Source organism: Lithobates pipiens, unplaced genomic scaffold, assembly GCF_037356315.1.
Source record: "Lithobates pipiens isolate NorthernLeopardFrog02 unplaced genomic scaffold, aLitPip1_a1.2 Scaffold_18, whole genome shotgun sequence".
NCBI lineage: Eukaryota > Metazoa > Chordata > Amphibia > Anura > Ranidae > Lithobates > Lithobates pipiens.
In genome coordinates, this window is record NW_027507758.1 from 295473413 (window position 1) to 295492962 (window position 19550).

Genomic DNA, 19550 nt, shown 5'->3' on the forward strand with positions numbered 1-19550 from the left:
ATTGATTGGTTTGCGCAAAAGTTATAGCGTTTACAAAATAGGGGATAGTTTTATAGCATCTTTATTAATAATTTATTTTTTTACTAGTAATGGCGGCGATCAGCGATTTTTATTGTGACTGTGACATTATGGCAGACACATGGTACATTTTTGGAACCATTGTCATTTATACAGCAATCAGTGCTATTTAAATGCACTGATTCCGGTGTAAATGACACTGGCAGTGAAGGAGTTAACCATTAGGGGGCAGTGTAGGTGTTATGTATGACGTTATGTGTTTTTTTATTGTAGGGGGGCGTGGCCTGGCATGTGACGTCACTGATCGTCCTTCCCTATAAAAGGGAACAGATGATCGGTGACAGCCACACAGGGAAGCACGGGGAGAGGTTTGTTTACACAGACCTCTCCTCATTCCTCAGCTCTGTTACCCGATCGCGGGACACCAGAGGCGGGACATCAGGTCCGCTGGTCCCACGGCCACGGAGCTCAGTGCCGGGTACGTGCTTGTGCCCAGCCGTGCCATTCTGCCGACGTACATCGGCGTGAGCATGGTCCTTAAGTGGTTAAACAAATAGGCCCAAAAATAAGCATCGCCTTGTGTACACAAGGAGAAGCCGGTAACTGATTACGATAACTTTGTAAATGGCGGTGCAGGAGGGGAGGCACAGACAGCATAGAGGCAGTGTGAAAAATTCCCAAAAAGGCATATTGACATACAGTGCATCCGAAAAGTATTCACATCGTTTCACTTTTTCTACATTTGGTTATGTTACAGCCTTATTCCAAAATGAATTAAATGCATTTTCCTCAAAATTCTACAAACAATACCACATTATGACAATGTGAAAATTTTGTTTGAAATATTTACAAATTTATTAAAAATAAAAAAAATTACATGTACATAAGCATTCACAGCCTTTGCCATGATGTTCAAAATTTGAGCTCAGGTGTATCCTGTTTCCACTGATCACCCTTGAGATGTTTATAAATCTTGATTGGAGTCCACCCATGGTAAATTCAGTTGATAGGACATGATTTTGGAAAGGCACACACCTGTCTATATAAGGTCCCACAGTTAACAGTGCATGTCAGAGCACAAACAAAGCCATGAAGTCCAAGGAATTGTCTGTAAACCTCTGAGACAGGATTGCATCGAGCCACAGATCTGGGGAAGGGTAAAGATACATTTCTGCATTGAAGGTCCAAATGAGCACAGTGGCCTCCATTAGTCATAAATGGAAGAAGTTTGGAACCACCAGGACACTTCCTAGAGTGGGCCACCTGTCCAAACTGAGCAATCTGGGGAGAATGACCTTAGGTAGGTGACCAAGAACGCAATGGTCACTCAGAGAGCTCCAGAGTGAAACTTTTCAAGAAGAAACTTCCAGAAAAACAACCATTTCTGCAGCACTCCACCAATCAGGCCTGTATGGTAGAGTGGACAGACAGAAGCCTGTCCTCAGTATAGGGAACATGACAGCCCACCTGGTGTTTGCCAAAAGGTACCTGAGGGCCTATCAGACCATAAGAAACAAAATTCTCTGGTCTGATGAAACAAAGATTGAACTCTTTGGCCTTAATAACAAGAGTCATGTCTGGAGGAAACCAGGCTCATCACCTTGCCAATACCATCTCTAAAGTGAAGCATGGTAGTGGCAGCATCATGTTGTAGGCATGTTTTTCAGTGGCCGGAACTAGTCAGGATCGAGGGAAAGATGACTGCAGCAATGTACAGAGACATCCTTGATGAAAACCTGCTCCAGAATGCTCTGGACCTCAAACTGGGGTTAATGTTCATCTTCCAACAGGACAACTACCCTAATGCCCCGTACACACGAGCGGACTTTTCAACATCCAAACTCCGACGGACTGAGTCCGTCAGACTATTCGATCGTGTGTGGGCTGCAACGGACTTTTGATTCGCCAAAGTCTGACGGACTTTAGAAATGAAGCATGCTTCAAATTTTCCCGACGGAACTCCGCCGGACCCGGTCCCCTTCGAAAAATCCGCTCGTGTGTATGCTACTCCGACGGACTAAAACCGACGCTAGGGCAGCTATTGGCTACTGGCTATGAACTTCCTTATTCGAATCCAGTCGTACGTCATCACGTTCGACTCCGTCGGAGTTTGGTGTGATGGTGTGTGTCCAAGTCCGTTCGGTCGAAAAGTCCGCCAGAACTCCGCCAGAACTCCGTCGGAACTCCGGCGGAACTCCTTTGGAGGTCTGTCGGACATAAGTCCTCTCGTGTGTACGCGGCATAAGCACATGTACTGTCCTTGATCCCAGACTTGAACCTGACTAACTCTGGAGAGATCTGAAAATGGCTGAGCACCGTTGGTCCTCATCCAACCTGATGGAACTTGAGAGGTCCAGGCAAAGGAAAATTGGAGAAACTGCCCACAAATAGGTGTGCCAAGCTTGTAGCATCATACTCAAAAAGACTTCATGCTGTAATTGGTGCCAAAGGAGCTTCAACAAAGTATTGAGCAAAGGTGTTTTTTTATTTTTTTTATAAATTTGCAAAGATTTCAAACAAACTTCTTTCATGTTGTCATTATGGGGTATTGTTTGTGGAAAATAACGGATTTAATCCATTTTGGAATAAGGCTGTAACATAAGAAAATATGGAAAAAGTGCACTGTATGTAAGTGCCCTTGTTTAGCTACATACTTTTACATAGAAACACCCCCATTTACCTGCTTCTTAGTTTAATCTTTGTTCTTCACATCATGCATGGAACAACCCCACTGGATGTATTAACACAGTAGAAGACAGAATTAAAGAAGCACACTCTAATAAAAATGCAATTTCTATTCTATACATTTATTTCTTCAGCAGCCCCTGGATTATACCTCCTCTACAGCTGGTCTTATCAAATGGACCAAGTATTTCCACCAGCTTCAAGCCGACTTTCTTTCACAATCATTACATTTATTTTAGAGCACAGTCAAAGCCACTATGTACCATGAGATGGTACTTCAGTTTTTCCATCACTTTTATATATTGTCATATCGCTTCTACCCCATAGGCCTAAGCTTCTCTTCTTGGTTTCTGAAATGCCATGAGCTTGATGTGGGCCTGTTTCATGCTTTCTATCACAATTCTATCATGCTTTTTATCACAATTTTAAGGGACTGTATACAATATCTTACTGCCATATCTCTTGTAGTACAGAAAGTGATCCTATATAAGTGGATCTATCCAGAATCTCCACTATTTCTTTGTTTATAGAAAAACTATGTTAGGTCTTCTGCATGGAATTGGCAAAAGGCTTTCCTACAAAAGGAACCATAGGTCCAAAAATTCTTTGTCATCTGGAAATCTTTAATTTGCCCATAGATACTCAACAATCTATACTACAATGTTTTCAATTACCCCGACCTCCCAACTGAGGTATCACTTTCCTAAGTCACAACTATACTTAATACTTTAAGATCTGAGGCCTTCTTCTCTTTCCCTCACCTACCCCAACAGCCATCCATCTCAGTATTTATTAATGTTCATCCTTGGAACCAGTACAACTAGTCTGTTTCTAACTATACTAAAAAATGCTTTCTGGCATCTTTCTGTTGTCGCATTTCCCAAATGATGCAGTCACTCTCATTGTGAACTGCATTTTCGCTTTAGAAAAAGTTGGCAATAATGCCTTTGGTATTATAATTTAAAACGGAACAAAAGAATACGTTTAATTCTTTGCCTACAATGCAAATGCATTTTCATGGGACCTGCTTCAAAGAAACACAATGCAAAGCATGTCAAATGCAGCCTCAAGACAGTCATCCAAACTATGTAGCGGATGTAAAGAGTAATCTGCTGCCCATTTCAAAGGCATGTCCTAGCAGGAACACAACGCCCATCTATAGTGTTAGGGCCATTGGTGATGGGTTTTTGTTTGGTTTATACAGATTTTGCAATGGAAATGCAAAACCTGCGTTAAGCAGGTCAAAAAGAGGTCAACTGCAGGTCACTTGCACCTGTCAGCAAATTCTGAAGGATCGCAGAAGCATCTCAGACTGATAAAGAAAGGTGCCATCAATATGTAAGTCCTTAGAATAACTAAACTAAGCACATAAATAAAACCTTACTGGCAGAAACTACTGACCCTTCTTTGGTCACTCTGATCACTGCTGCGCAGAGCTAAAATACAAAAATATAAAGACTCATCTGACTTATTAGATATATTTATAAACAATTTTAATGATTAACAAAAACATAACTGACTAAACGACTATAAACATAAAACGTATTCTTATCATAGAAGAAACCCTTAAGAGGTTATATGATAGAGATATCAAATCCTTACATGGTGACTCTAGCATTGGGAGGACATTTTTTTTTATGTCTCCAAAAAAGACGCGCAGCCACACAATGAATTTGGACAAGAAGCAATTCAATCTCAAACTGCGTAAGGGGTTCTTTATAGTTTGGACAGGAGGGATGTGGAACTCCCCTCCACAGTTGGTGGTGCCAGCAGAGAATGTAGACATGTCACAAAAATGTTTTGATGTGTTTCTTAGCCAGCACAATCTAAAGGAATACACACACACACTCAGATTGAAATGGATGAACTGGTGTCTTTATTCAATCTTACCAGCAATGGGGTTGATTTACTAAAACTGCTGAATGCAAAATCTGGTGCAGCTGGGAATGGTAGCCAATCAGCGTCTAAACTTCAGCTTATTCAATTAAAGCGCGAGTAAATCCACACCTTTTTTTCTAAAAACAAAAAACCCTGCAAGGCAAAGGCATAATGAGCTAGTATGCAGCGCATACTAGCTCATTATGAAATACTCACCTTAGAACAAAGTGCCAGTATCTCACCCGATCCACGCCGAGGGCGCCGACAAGTTGCCTCGGCGTGAATTCTGGGTATCGCAGCTCCGGCGCTGCGAGTGGCTGAAGTTGTGATACGTCACTCCCGCGCAAGCACAGGAGTCTTTTTCCCGGCAAGGTCTGGCAGTTCTGCCGGACCTTCAGCTGGGTCTTAAACGTGCATGCACGTCAGCGGCTGTATTAAACGTAAATATCTCCTAAACCGTACAGGTTTAGGAGATATTAATTTTACCTTCAGGTAAGTCTTAAAAGTAAAAAAAAAAAGACTATACAACCACTTTAAGCTTTGATAATGAAACCTGAAGCTAATTGGTTACAATGCAGAGCTGCACCATATTTTGCACTCTAGTTTTAGTAAATCAACCACCATGTGACTAGATTAAAGGGTCTTTTCATCTTTAATGTTTAATTTGATAATTCCACCCCTCATGCACTGCAGACAACTTCCATAGACAATGGGGCGAATTTATCAAAACTGGAGTAGTTAGAATCTGGAGCAGCAGTGCATGGCAACCAATAGGCTTCTATCCTCAGCTTTTTTGGTTCATGGTTGAAAAGAAAGTTAAAATCTGACTGGTTACCATGCACAGCTGTTTCAGATTCTGGCTCCTCCAGTCTTAATAATTTCCCGTCTATTCACATTCACTGGATGGTCAGTAGAGTAAATTTAACAGTTGCACGATAATTGTTTGAGGCAGTGAATATTTAGATTTTAGATAAAATGGTAATAGACAAATATTCAAAGTTCACCTTTTTTTCTAAATTACAGTTACCCAATGTACCAATATACCATTAATGTACTTATTTTGCAAAAATAAAGCAGCTTTCTATTCATTCTACACATGCTTACCTCGTTGACTTCACATCTGTTTAAAAACACTGCTTGATTACTTCTGCCTTACTTCCTGGAAAGGCTATAGGTCAAGACACAGGAAAGAGTTGACCAGCTGATCTCATTTGCACACACCCTGCATCATCTACCCTCAGCTGGTCAACTTCTTCCTGTGTCATGATCTAAAGTCTGTCCAGAAAGTAAGGCAGAAGTAATGGAGCAGTGTGTTTAAACAGCTATGAAGTCAGTGAGGTAAGCATGTGTAGAATAAATGGAAAGCGGTTTTATTTTTGCAAATAAGTACATTAACGCTATATTGGTACATAGGGGAGCTGGAATTTAGAAAAAAAAAGTGAACTTAGCCTTTAACACCCATTGTCAAAGATAAGAAATCAGATATGCATCTTTACCATAACAGTCAGTTCTGCATGCCTCAGACTAAGGGGGGTGGGTGTAAAAAGCCAATATGTATGTATTCCACCCTTTTTATTCTAGCCAAAGTGGACCACCAAACTTATAAATGAAGGGACAATACATAATCAACATAATCAAAATGAATACAGTATTAAATTAACCACTTTCAGACCGGACCATTTTGGTGGTCAAAGACCAGACCACTTTTTGCGATTCGGCACTGCGTCGCTTTAACTGACAATTGCGCAGTCATGCGACGTGGCTCCCAAACAAAATTGACGTCCTTTTTTTACCACAAATAGAGCTTTCTTTTGGTGGTATTTGATCACCCCTGCGGTTTTTATTTTTTGCGCTATAAACAAAAATAGAGCGACAATTTTGAAAAAAACGCATTCTTTACTTTTTGTTATAATAAATATCCCCCAAAAATATATAAAAAAACATTTTTTTCCCTCAGTTTAGGCCGATACGTATTCTTCTACATATTTTTGGTAAAAAAAAATCGCTATAAGCGATTATTGATTGGTTTGCGCAAAAGTTATAGCGTTTACAAAATAGGGATAGTTTATAGCATTTTTATTAATAATTTTTTATTATCATTTTTTTTACTAGTAATGGCGGCGATCAGCGATTTTTATTGTGACTGCGACATTGTGGGGGACACACATTTTTGGGACCATTGTCATTTATACAGTAATCACTGCTATATAAATGCAGTGATTCCTGTGTAAATGACACTGGCAGTGAAGGGGTTAAGCAGTGGGTGGCAGTGTAGGGGTTAAGTGTTCCTAGGGGGTGTGTTACTAACTGTGGGGGGGTTGGGCTTTCATTTAGTGGACACTGATCTCTGCTCCAATCACATGGAGCAGAGATCAGCGTCACTAGTTGCTAGGCAGAATGGAGAAATGCTGTTTACACGGCATTTCCTCCATTCAGCCGTCCCGTGAGACAATCGCGGGTATGCCCGCGGCGTTCAAGTCCGCGGGTCCCGCGACCGGACTCACGGGGGTACCGACTAGCGCGCTCCCGATGGCAGGGCGGCATTGAAGATTGGACGTACATGTACGCCAATATGCCTGCCCATGCCATTCTGTCGACGTACATCATCGTGCGCTGGTCGGGAAGTGGTTAATAAAGCCTTTAAGCTACATTATATTATGCTCAGATTCTGTTGTTAATGGGAATAAAAAACAGAAACAAATGTGGTGGTGTCATTTTAAAATGCTACTCTTAACCAGACGCTCAACTAGCAAAATACATGCTTGTACAAAGTAATATAGAGCAGCTTCAGATAATTGGCATGCAATTTACGTGCATTTAACTCCTCTTTCTGCCATAACACAGTTGTAATGATTTTCCTTTTTACAGAGCTAAACATTACTTCTGAACCAGTGTTTGGAAAGCTCTGTAATAACATTTGGATTATATGACTGAGAGGACTACACTGAACTGTGAGACTGATGAGTAAGAAAAAAAGCTGGATAGATCTGCCCTGGGCTGTAATGTAGTGTTTTGATGCGGCAAGATTAAAATGCCTTTTGCCTTAGGAGAATAAATTGATTTGTAAAAGCTATCTAATTAATAAAGCAAGAGTCACTTGATGTGCTTGCTTGCCAATTTACTCTCTTTTGATCTTGTCCCCTTACTTATACTGTAAAATTACAGCTCTGTTTCAGAGCGGGAGAAGTAAGCAGGAAAACAATGAGCAACGTATTTTTGTAATAGTCTTTTTTTATAGTATTCAGCATTCATTATATCGTAGAACAAAAGCGAAGGCTACAAATTACCACTAATGGCAGTCTACTAATGAAGAGAATGGAGAAATTTCATTAGCATTTAAGAGAAAAGATTTATTATGACCTAGACTTGCTTTCTATTATGACTCACTTAAGTAAGAAAAAAGAGGAAAGAAAAATCTAATAGTTAATTTACATGTGTAAGTGGCTGAGACTCTGTCATCTGCTGATTGGTACAGAGCCACATAATGAATAGCAAATATAAGCATATATAACCAGTAATTAGTGTTGGCGCAAATGATGTGCATCTTGCTGAAAATTTCAAACTGTTCTGTGCGTTTCTCTTCTGTTTAGCAGGTACCCTGTCAATGATATTAAAACCACTAGAAACCATTCTCTAAGTCGAAGATAACTTCCCATTTGCTAATAAAAGTTAAAAGCATAGTAAGCATATAACATGTTTCATAACATCAGTTAACAATAAACACTGTTTGTTTTTTTAAGCAACTCTTTCATTTGCCAGCATATGCAGAAGCCCCCACAGAGACCAAGTTATTCACCCATTGGGTGCTCACATCTGGTCTCTCTCACAGGATAGAGAAAGTAAAACCAGACTGTCAATCACAGCCCGTAACTTACTTACACTTCTGCACTTCCTATGACAGTCTTGTGTCACTGATATCTGCATAGGTGACCAGGGACATGATTACAGATTCAGATGAGGGCTTATGTATGGAATTTGACAAACTATCAAAAGGTGCATGTCAATAACAGTGCTGTTAAGTCTATGTGTTTTTAGGGGAAAATAGGATTTTTATAACAGCTTACCTGTGAAATCCTTTTTTCGGAGTACATCATGGGACACGTAAGTAATAACATAATGGGTATATAGACACCTTCAGGTGATGGACACTGGCATACCCAATCCAGGAAGTTCACTCCCTATATAACCTCTCCTCCTTCCAGGAGCACATCAGTTTTTGTAGCAAAGCAATATACCTAAACCCCAGAAGAGGGGAGGGGCCTTTGTGTCCCATGATGTACTCCAAGAAAAGAATTTTACAGGTAAGCCGTTATAAAAGTCCTATTTTCTTTATCGTACATCATGGGACACTGAGCCTTAAGTAATAACTTAATGGGACGTCCCATAGCAATGCTACTTGAGGGGAGGGAGACACAACCCGCAGGGTACCCCCAGATTTGAGGACCTATACTGCTGCCTGCAGCACACTGTGCCCAAAGGTGATATCCTCATACATCCTTACATCCATCTGATAACATTTTGTGAATGTATTTACTGAAGACCAAGATGCGGCCATACAGATCTGAGTCATGGAGGCCTGGTGATGCACTGCCCAAGAAGCACTAACCGCCCTAGTAGAGTGTGCTTTGGCATAAAAAGGGGGAAACTTAACCCTTAAATTATAAGTCTGAATTCTAACTTGCCGAATCCACTTAGCGACAGTGGATTTCGGCGCTGCCTGTCCCTTCTTAGATCCCTCTGGCAGAATAAATAAGACATCAGTCTTTCTAATCTGAGCAGTTGTCTTTAAATAGATTTTCACTGCTCTCATCACATCAAGACAATGTAGTGACTTCTCTTCCCTGGAACATGGTTTTGGAAAAAACTATAGCAGGATAATATGTTGGTTCAGGTGAAAACCTGAGACCACTTTTGGCAAAAAATCTGGACGAGGGCGTAACACCACTCTGTCCTCATGAATAATCAAGTATGGCTCTTTACAAGAAAGAGCAGCCAATTCGGAAACCCTCCTTGCTGAGGATATAGCAACCAAGAACACCAGCTTCCTTGTCAGAAGGACCAAGGGAATATGCTGTATTGGTTCAAATGGCTGTTTTTGTAACACTGACAAAATTAAGTTCAAGTCCCAAGGGTTCAAATGAGGTTTGACTGGCAGATTAATTTGCATTACTTCTTGCATAAAACCCCAGACTAAAGAATGTGTAGCAAGCGATCGTTGAAATAAGACCTATAAAGCTGAGACTTGGCCTTTAATAGTACTTAATGATTTTACAGGTAAGTGGTTATAAAAATCCTATTTTCTCCCAAAAACATGTAGACTTACCAGCAATGTTACTGACATGCACCTTTTGATAGTTTGTCAAAGTCCATACATAAGCCCTCATCTGAATATGTAATCATGTCCCTGGTCAGCTATGCGGATATCAGTGACACGACTGTCATTGGAAGGGCAGAGGTGTATGTAACTTACGGGCTGTGATTGACAGTCTGGCTTTACTTTCTCTATCCTATGAGAGATACCAGATGTGAGCACCCAATGGGAGAATAACTTGGTCTTCAACTCTACCCCTAATTGTAGAGAGGCAAGAATTCTGCCTATGATATATCTCCAAGGGTGCCAACCCTTGGATTCACACCAGACCCTATAAATATATAGTTCTGGAAGCTGGAAGACCATGGACCCTCCACTGCCAACTTTACGATTTCTGCATACCATGACCTGCTGGGCCATGCTGGTACTACCAGAATTACCGGCTTTCTTTCCAGCTTGAACATGCAAAGTCGTCGAGGCAGCAAATGAACAGGAGGAAATGTATAGATCAGGGAGAACTGATCCCACAGGGTCACCAAGGCATCTGTTCCGCATGCGAGTGGATCCCTTGTTCTGGACACAAAGTTTACTAACTTCATGTTGAATCTGGACGCTAGAAGATCTACGTCCGGAGTCCCCCATCTTTGGCAAATAGCCCAAAAAATGTCGGGTGAAGAGACCATTCCTTTCTGCTCAAGTTAGAATATGGTTCACCTCTCTCTGTGCTGAGAGACTCTTGTTGCCCCCTTTGTGATTGATATAGGCCACAGCTGTGGCATTGCCGAATCTCTAGGATATTGATGGGCAAGGTTCTTTCGGCTCTTGACCACTGTCCTTGGACAGTTGTCTTCTCTAGTACTGCTCCCCTGCCTTAAAGGCTGGCATTTGTCGTTCTCACTATCCAGGTAACAGGTCTGAAGGATTTTCTTTTCAGCAGATTCTGAGTTAGTAACCAACTGAGGCTTTGGGACACCTTTGGGGACAGTCGCATTGGCAAGTCTAAAGCTTGAATTGTTTTGTTCCAAGTAGACAGGATACAGGATTCCCTCATCAGCTCCAAACTCAGTACATATAATAAAAGCAACAATATCTAGTGCTCTCTGAATAGCCACAAGGTATTTATTTATAAAAGCAGTAAAATGCACTTACAAAACTCGCACTGTGCCCCAGTCGGAAACCACGTGACTCTGATCGTGACGTCACCTGTGTCCTACATGCTGATCTCCGTGGATACACATCGCTATTGGATATGCTATTTACCCTTAGCACTGAGGCACAGTGCGAGTTTTGTAAGTGCATTTTACTGCTTTTATAAATAAATGCGTTGTGGCTATTCAGAAAGCACTAGATATTTTTGCTTTTATTATATGTACCGAGCTTGGAGCTGATGAGGGTTTCCATGTGCAGTCATATAAACCGGCATCGTTTACGACACTATGATGAGAGCTTGCTTACTTATCACCCTTAAAGGGAACTGCTGTCTTGACCTGACTGATTTACTCAGGGGTTCATCGCATGAGGTGAGCGGCCATTTCTCTTGATGGTGGAGGATTGTCACAAAAGTCACCCTATATGATTTGCTTGTCACCCATCGCACTGGATGTTTGCTGGTGTTCTCCTTAACCAACGTATTTTTAATGATGAAGATCAAGGACTGTTTTTTGTGCCATATTTATTGATACTGATATAATTCTAGCTTTGTTTTAATTGTTTGCGCTGTTATGCCCTGTGCCCTTAACCACTTTCAGACCGGACCATTTTGCTGGTAAATGACCAGAGGTCTTTTTACACTTTGGCACTGCGCTGCTTTAACTGGTAATTGCGCGGTCATGCAATGTTGTACCCAAACAAAATTTGCGTCCTTTTCTTCCCACAAATAGAGCTTTCTTTTGATGGTATTTGATTGCCTCTGCGATTTTTATTTTTTGCGATATAAACGTAAAAAGACCGCAAATTTTGAAAAAAAATGATATTTTCTACTTTTTGTTATTAGAAAAATCCAATAAACTCAATTTTAGTCATACATTTAGGCCAAAATGTATTCAGCCACATGTCTTTGGTAAAAAAAAAGTCAATAATTGTATATTTATTGGTTTGCGCAAAAGTTGTCACATCTACAAACTAAGGTACGTTTTCTGGAATTTACGCAGCTTTTAGTTTACGACTGCCTATCTCATTTCTTGAGGTGCTAAAATGACAGGGCAGTACAAAACCCCCCCAAATGACCCCATTTTGGAAAGTAGACCCCCTAAGGAAATTGATAAGAGGCATGTTGAGCCCATTGAATATTTTATTTTTTTGCCTCAAGCGATTGAATAATGACAAAAAAAAAATTTTTTTTTTTTTTTTACACAAAGTTGTCACTAAATGATATATTGCTCACACATGCTATGGGCGTATGTGAAATGACACCCCAAAATAAATTCTGCTGCTTCTCCTGAGTACGGGGATACCACATATGTGGGACTTTTTGGGAGCCTAGCCGCGTACAGGGCCCCGAAAACCAAGCACCGCCTTCAGGCTTTCTAAGGGCGTAAATTTTTGATTTCACGCCTCACTACCTATTACAGTTTTGAAGGCCATAAAATGCCAAGATGGCACAAAACCCCCACAAATGACCCCATTTTAGAAAGTAGACACCCCAAGCTATTTGCTGAGAGGCATGTTGAGTCCATGGAATATTTTATATTTTGCCACAAGTTGCGGGAAAATTACAAACTTTTTTTTTTTTTTTTTTTTTTCACAAAGTTGTCACTAAATGATATATTGCTCATGCATGCCATGGGCATATGTGAAATGACACCCCAAAATAAATTCTGCTGCTTCTCCTGAGTACGGGGATACCACATATGTGGGACTTTTTGGGAGCCTAGCCGCGTACGGGGCCCCGAAAACCAAGCACCGCCTTCAGGCTTTCTAAGGGCGTAATTTTTTGAGTTCACTTCTCACTACCTATTACAGTTTTGAAGGCCATAAAATGCCAAGATGGCACAAAACCCCCACAAATGACCCCATTTTAGAAAGTAGACACCCCAAGCTATTTGCTGAGAGGCATGTTGAGTCCATGGAATATTTTATATTTTGCCACAAGTTGCGGGAAAATTACAAACTTTTTTTTTTTTTCACAAAGTTGTCACTAAATGATATATTGCTCACGCATGCCATGGGCATATGTGAAATGACACCCCAAAATAAATTCTGCTGCTTCTCCTGAGTACGGGGATACCACATATGTGGGACTTTTTGGGAGCCTAGCCGCGTACGGGGCCCCAAAAACCAAGCACCGCCTTCAGGCTTTCTAAGGGCGTTACAGTTTTGAAGGCCATAAAATGCCAAGATGGCACAAACCCCCCCCCCCAAATGACCCCATTTTAGAAAGTAGACACCCCTAAATTTAGGGGTACACTAGTGAGACTAGGTAATAAATGGCGGGTGCCCTGAAACTATAAAAAAATAACTAACCAACCAGCGTCACCTGTAACAGTTATATGGTGATCACTGGTGAAAGGGTTAACTAGGGGGCAATCAGGGGGCTTTATGCGGTAGTATATGGGGGTCCCTGGCGCTATAAAAAGCTGCGGCGAACCTAAATACCTACCTGCCTAACTAGCGTCACCTGTGACACTAATACAGCGATCAGAAAAACGATCGCTTATTAGGCTGGGTTCACACTGGAGCGATGCGGGAACGCCACGAATGCGCGGCGGGTTCCCGCATCGCATGCCTCCCGGCGGCAGTTCACACTGCCCTATGCGAACTGCTGGGAGTGTCAGTGAAATGTTAATGACACCCCCAGATCAGTTCGCATATCGCAGTGCGATCTGCAAACTTGGATCGCATGGTGTGAACACCCATGCGATCCGATTCTGCTGCGGACCAAAAAAAGGGTCCCGTGCGAGTTTGCGGCGGGTGCGGCGGGTGCGACACGAATTCAGCCATACTATCTGTATAGCTGAACTCGAATCGCACAGAGATCGGATGTGATTTGCACTGCAGTGCGGTGCGAATCACATCCGTTCTCATAAACCGCTGCAATGTGAACCCAGCCTTAGTGACACTGGCGACGGGGGGTGATCACGGGGTTAAACCTTTATTGGGGGGGTTAGGGGGGTACCTTAGAACTAAAGGGGGCTAACCCTAACTGCCCTAACAGTTATTAGTCACAAATGACACCTGCCGGGTGATCAGGGGGTTAAACCTTTATTAGGTAATAAATGGCGGGTGCCCTGAAACTATAAAAAAATAACTAACCAACCAGCGTCACCTGTAACAGTTATATGGTGATCACTGGTGAAAGGGTTAACTAGGGGGCAATCAGGGGGCTTTATGCGGTAGTATATGGGGGTCCCTAGCGCTATAAAAAGCTGCGGCGAACCTAAATACCTACCTGCCTAACTAGCGTCACCTGTGACACTAATACGGCGATCAGAAAAATGATCGCTTATTAGGCTGGGTTCACACTGGAGCGATGCGGAAACGCCGCGAATCCGCGGCGGGTTCCCGCATCGCATGCCTCCCGGCGGCAGTTCACACTGCCCTATGCGAACTGCTGGGAGTGTCAGTGAAATGTTACTGACACCCCCAGATCAGTTCGCATATCGCAGTGCGATCTGCAAACTCGGATCGCATGGTGTGAACACCCATGCGATCCGATTCTGCTGCGGGCCAAAAAAAGGGTCCCGTGCGAATTTGCGGCGGGTGCGGCGGGTGTGGCGGGTGCGGCGAATGGCTGAACTCGAATCGCACAGAGATCGGATGTGATTTGCACTGCAGTGCGGTGCGAATCACATTCGTTCTCATAAACCGCTGCAATGTGAACCCAGCCTTAGTGACACTGGCGACGGGGGGTGATCACGGGGTTAAACCTTTATTGGGGGGGTTAGGGGGGTACATTAGAACTAAAGGGGGCTAACCCTAACTGCCCTAACAGTTATTACAGTCACAAATGACACCAATGCAAAAAAAAAAAAAAAAAAAAAAAAAATGACATTGGTGTCACTGTGACTGGGGGGGCAGGGGTAATTGGGGGGGTGATCGGGGGGTAAAGGGGGGGTGTGAGTGTGCCTGGCATGTTCTACTGTGTGTGGGATGTGTTGGTGCAACTCACTGATCCGCTCTCCTCCGTGTCGGAACGAAAAATACCGACACGGAGGAGAGAATACATCACTTCCTCTCCTGTGTTTACATTACAGGAGAGGAAGTGATGTCACCGGGGATTTCCATTCGTCGGGAGCGATCGCGAGGGGGTGGCCATGAATGAATGGCCGTCCCCTCGTCCGGGATCGCTCCCGAACGAAAACCGACCGCCGCAGGCACCGGGCGGGGGCCCGATCGGGCCCCCGACCCGCGGGAGGCAAATCACGTACATGTACGTGCTTATGCCTGCCCGTGCCATTCTGCCGACGTACATCGGCGTGCGGCGGTCGGCAAGTGGTTAACCTGGCTAGAGGTGAGGCCAGGACTTTTGTAAACACCCGGGGTACTGTAGCTAGTCTGAAGGGCAAGGCTACAAACTGGAAATTCTGCTGTTCTACTTCGAACCACAGAAATCTTTGGTGAGCGGGAAATATAGGAACTTGCAGATATGCATCCCTGATGTTGCTAGATGCCAGAAGTTCTTCTTCTAGTAGGGTAGAAACTACTGACCTAATCGTCTCCATGCAAAAGGAGCGGATCTTCAGGAACTGATTTTGATTCTCCTGAAGTTTGAAGACTGACCCTGAAGTTTTCATCTAGAGTCTGACAGCGGAGGCCTTCACTACTGCCAAAGGCAGAAGCCCCTGGCGCAGGAGAAAGAGCCAGCTTAAATGAAGGCCTTTTATACTTTCTTTTGACTAGCAAAAGAGTACTTTTCCCACTAGAAATTGTTTACATGTATTTGTCCAAATCATCCTTAAATATTAGATCCCCATGAAAAGGGAACCTAGTCGGGAGCTTTTTACATGGTGCTTCGGCTGACCAATTTTTTAACTGCAGGATTCTATGTATATGTACAAGCATAAGCGTAAGGCAGGACTCCTGGTGAATAGAATCTTTAATGGCATCTATGGCAAAGCATAATGCTTTGGGTAGTTAGGCTTGTTGTGCAGGAACCTCTTTAAGGGCCTGTCTAAATTGGTCCTTTAGGTACTGACAGATGCCTATTGCAGCGACTGCAGGCTGAGTAACGGCACCTGCCAAGGAAAAAGCGGATTTTAACAGGAATTCTAACCTTTTATCTCTTGGATCCTTAAGCATTTGTGCATTGTCTACTGGACAATTTAGACTTTTATTCACACTGCTGGTACCTTCCATTTTTTGGTGAATTTCTCCTCCATGGGATAGAAAACTGAAAATCTCTTTGGAAGAAGAAAATGCTTATCCGGGTGATCCCATTAAGCATAAATAAGCTGTTCTAGTAATGCATGGACAGGAAACGCATGCAAAGGCTGTGAAGGTTTTAAGGAACCCGAGGAAGAAACAAAGCTTTCAGCAGACTCTGTTAAGGGTAGCATGAAAGTAGAACGAACCCTCTCCGTAAAAGATTCTATCAGCAATTTCAGATTGCTAGGCTGAAAAATATTCATCTACCGTTGTTTCCTCCACAGAGGAATCATCGGTTTGTCTTGCCTCCTGATTGCTTGAGGGTAACACCTCATCCTGTCCCCACTGTTCCCCTTGCAAAGGGTCTAAAGAGGGGGAGGGGGATCTAGCACGCTTCCTATCCATTTGAATGGAGGATGCGATGAAAGACACTATTCCTCCTTCCAGGTCTTGCAGGGTGGAGGAAAAGGCATCTTCAGTCACGTATACAGGGGCTGAGATATGGGAAGCAGCTGCTCCATGAATTTGTTCCAATGGCTCACCCTGGCTGGCCATAATTGGTATTTCAGGTGAGGATGACAGTGTACGACTGGAATTCCTAACGCCTGGGGGTGAAACATTAATTTTTTTTTTTTTTGTGGTGTCTTTTTTGGTATGCATAGCCCAAAAACAGAGGTACTATTAAATTACACTATTTGCTGAAAATAGTCATAAAAGAATGATGCCGCTATTAAGTTCAGCCTAGTGCTGGAAAAATGCCTTTCCTGTATCAGAAATGCCAGTCGCAACCCTTACGTGCCCCACTGATCCTGTGCCCATTTGCAGCCTGCTTGCTTCTCCTCGCTATCAGTGGAGGAGACACTGCTCCAGCTGATTGTTTAAGCCTGTTTGTTTGCAGTGTGTCCTTGTGGACATTACACGGCCCGTGCCTAGGCCCCGCCCCCTTTGAAAAACCCACCCCCCCCTTTCATTTTGAAAAAAAAATTCCTGTGCGGGCGGCTTTCGGGTCCATAGACCCAACATGCGGATGGGAAGAGTAGCGATAGAGCCCTGTTGATAGCAGGCAAAAGAAAAAACAACAATAACAGTCTGAGCAAAACCTCGAGACCTCTGCAGGGGTAATGCAAGGGGGGTACACCGCTGATGTTCCCCTAACCCTCCAGTCCTTTCAGGGGGAAGAAAAAAGCATTTGGCAGATCTCTTACCTGACAGGAATCCCCCTCCACATAGGTGGACTTTTTAGTTCCCAAGTTTCTTCCCTTATCTTATCCCCACCACAGGATTTGCTGAATTAACAGACAATCCAACCTTCACCTAGCACGGCGGGTTGCATTTAGCAAACCTTCAAGGACTGGGTCCCTTTTTTATCAGGGTTCCACTTCCTTGGACCTGTAAAAAGCACCCCACCAGGAAAGCTTTAGGTAATGGAGCACGACCAAAGCCCTGGGTCCCGGGGTCCAGCTCTACAAAGAAAGGCGTTGCAGGCAAAACCTCGTGCTTCGGATACGAGGCCCAGGTACCATCCACTTTGGCCTTTTGGATGGATCTGGTGTATGGAGGATATTTAAATCCAGAATGGATCCCTCCTGGAGCTCCTCAGAGCACATCTTCACATGTGACCAACACCTTAGACACTGGCAAAAAACTGGCAAAAAAACGGATGTGCTCCTGGAAGGAGAAGGGGTTATATAGGGAGTGAACTTCCTGGATTGGGTATACCAGTGTTCATCACCTGAAGGTGCCTATATACCCATTAAGTTATTACTTAAGGCTCTGTGTCCCATGATATATGATAAAGAAAGGAGAAATTTACGAAACAGCTGATAGAGGCACATTATGAAGGTACCACGGTAATGTTTTAAATCACAGTTGTACAATGCATGAGTGTGCACAGTTGCCTTCTCTCACTGTTATTTCAACAGACTGATCATGGAAACCACACTCACAAATAAGAGCTGAAAAGCCAGTGACTCTGATTTCCACTAACTGATAACTGTCAGTGACAGTAGACAGTGACCTCCTGACACAGCAGGATTTATTAAAGTTAATCTTCTGTTATTCACCTGGAACTCATCGAAACACAACAAACAGGCTTCATCACTTATTTCTTCAGCTATAGGGGCAATAGGGTCATAGGTATTGGCCATGAATCCTGCTTTCCTTTTTGGTAAACTTTTCTTAAGGCGATGTATTCCTGTGTACAAAAAACAAAAAAACTACTTCAACATGGTCACCTATGGATAAGGCAATTTGAAAAACAAAGACTGAATGTCAAGGACATACAAAAATTCTTAAGATGAACACCAGTAACATAGAACTAATGGTAGCACAGACTGGTATAATAAAAGTGACCTTTTACTTTAGGTGCAACACCAGAAAGCATACTGTCCATTTATTTTACTGACCCTGTAAAATCAGTATAGGTTGTAAATAATCTAATACACAAGAGCCTGTTCCATATATGCTTTTTTTTTTTTTTTTTTTTTTTTTTTTAAGGAACCAACTATACAGAGGGTCCATAGTGTACTTTATAGTTGATACGCAAAACCTAGTTGACACAGTCGTGATATAACTTACTTTCATGTACATCAAGCATAAATCCATGAAAGTGCACTCGCTTTTTCTTTTCTACTTCAACATGTGTAAAAAACATGTCCATTACCATGGTCTTGCCAGTGCCTTGAAATAAGAAAATAATGTATTAACATATTCAAACATTTTTCAGTACACATTTGACTAAAATCAACCTATCATGTGACTAAATATTCTGTATAATGTAAATTGTAGACAAGGATCTATAGATATCTTGAAGATATATGGACCAAAAAAAAAAACTTGGCCATTTAGTAACCACCATCAAAAGACTTCGCTGTATCTAAGAATTAACTGTACATTTAAAAACTATGACATGTATCACCTAGCTACAATGCTATAATTATGCCTTAGCCCTTGTACACACGGTCGGACATTACGACGGAAAATGTCCGATCGGGCCGTGTTGTCGGATAATCCATGTGTGGGCTCCATCTGACTTTTTTCGTCGGCATGTCCGAACAACAAAGTTTGGGAGCTGGATATAAAATTTTCCGACATGATCAATCGGACTCTGATCGTTTGTAGAGAATTCCGATCGGATAAAGTGCCATGCATGCTCAGATCAAATTACAAGACCAAAGCTATTGGCTACTAGCCTGAACGTAGTCCCGTCGTAACAAACAAAATCACGTTCCAAACGATCAGATTTTCCGTCAACTCTGTCCGACCGTGTGTATGCAACACCAGTTTCGGACAAAATCTGTCTGAAAAAATTTGCCGGATTTTGTGGTCGGAATGTGCGACCGCGTGTACAAGGACT

At 42.6% G+C, this 19550-nt stretch overlaps 1 protein-coding gene across 2 annotated transcripts in view; it reads right to left on the reverse strand.

The window, feature by feature from the left end:
- The window catches only part of AFG1L (AFG1 like ATPase), a 201277-nt gene that overhangs the window by 119441 nt on the left and 62286 nt on the right, over window positions 1–19550 (reverse strand). For both annotated transcript variants that reach the window (XM_077487151.1, XM_077487150.1), the window contains exons 4-5: window positions 18773–18874; window positions 18259–18389 (exon numbers count right to left, since the gene is read on the reverse strand). In XM_077487151.1, the coding sequence (XP_077343277.1) occupies window positions 18259–18389; window positions 18773–18874 (233 nt within the window). The remainder of the gene's footprint in view (window positions 1–18258; window positions 18390–18772; window positions 18875–19550) is intronic.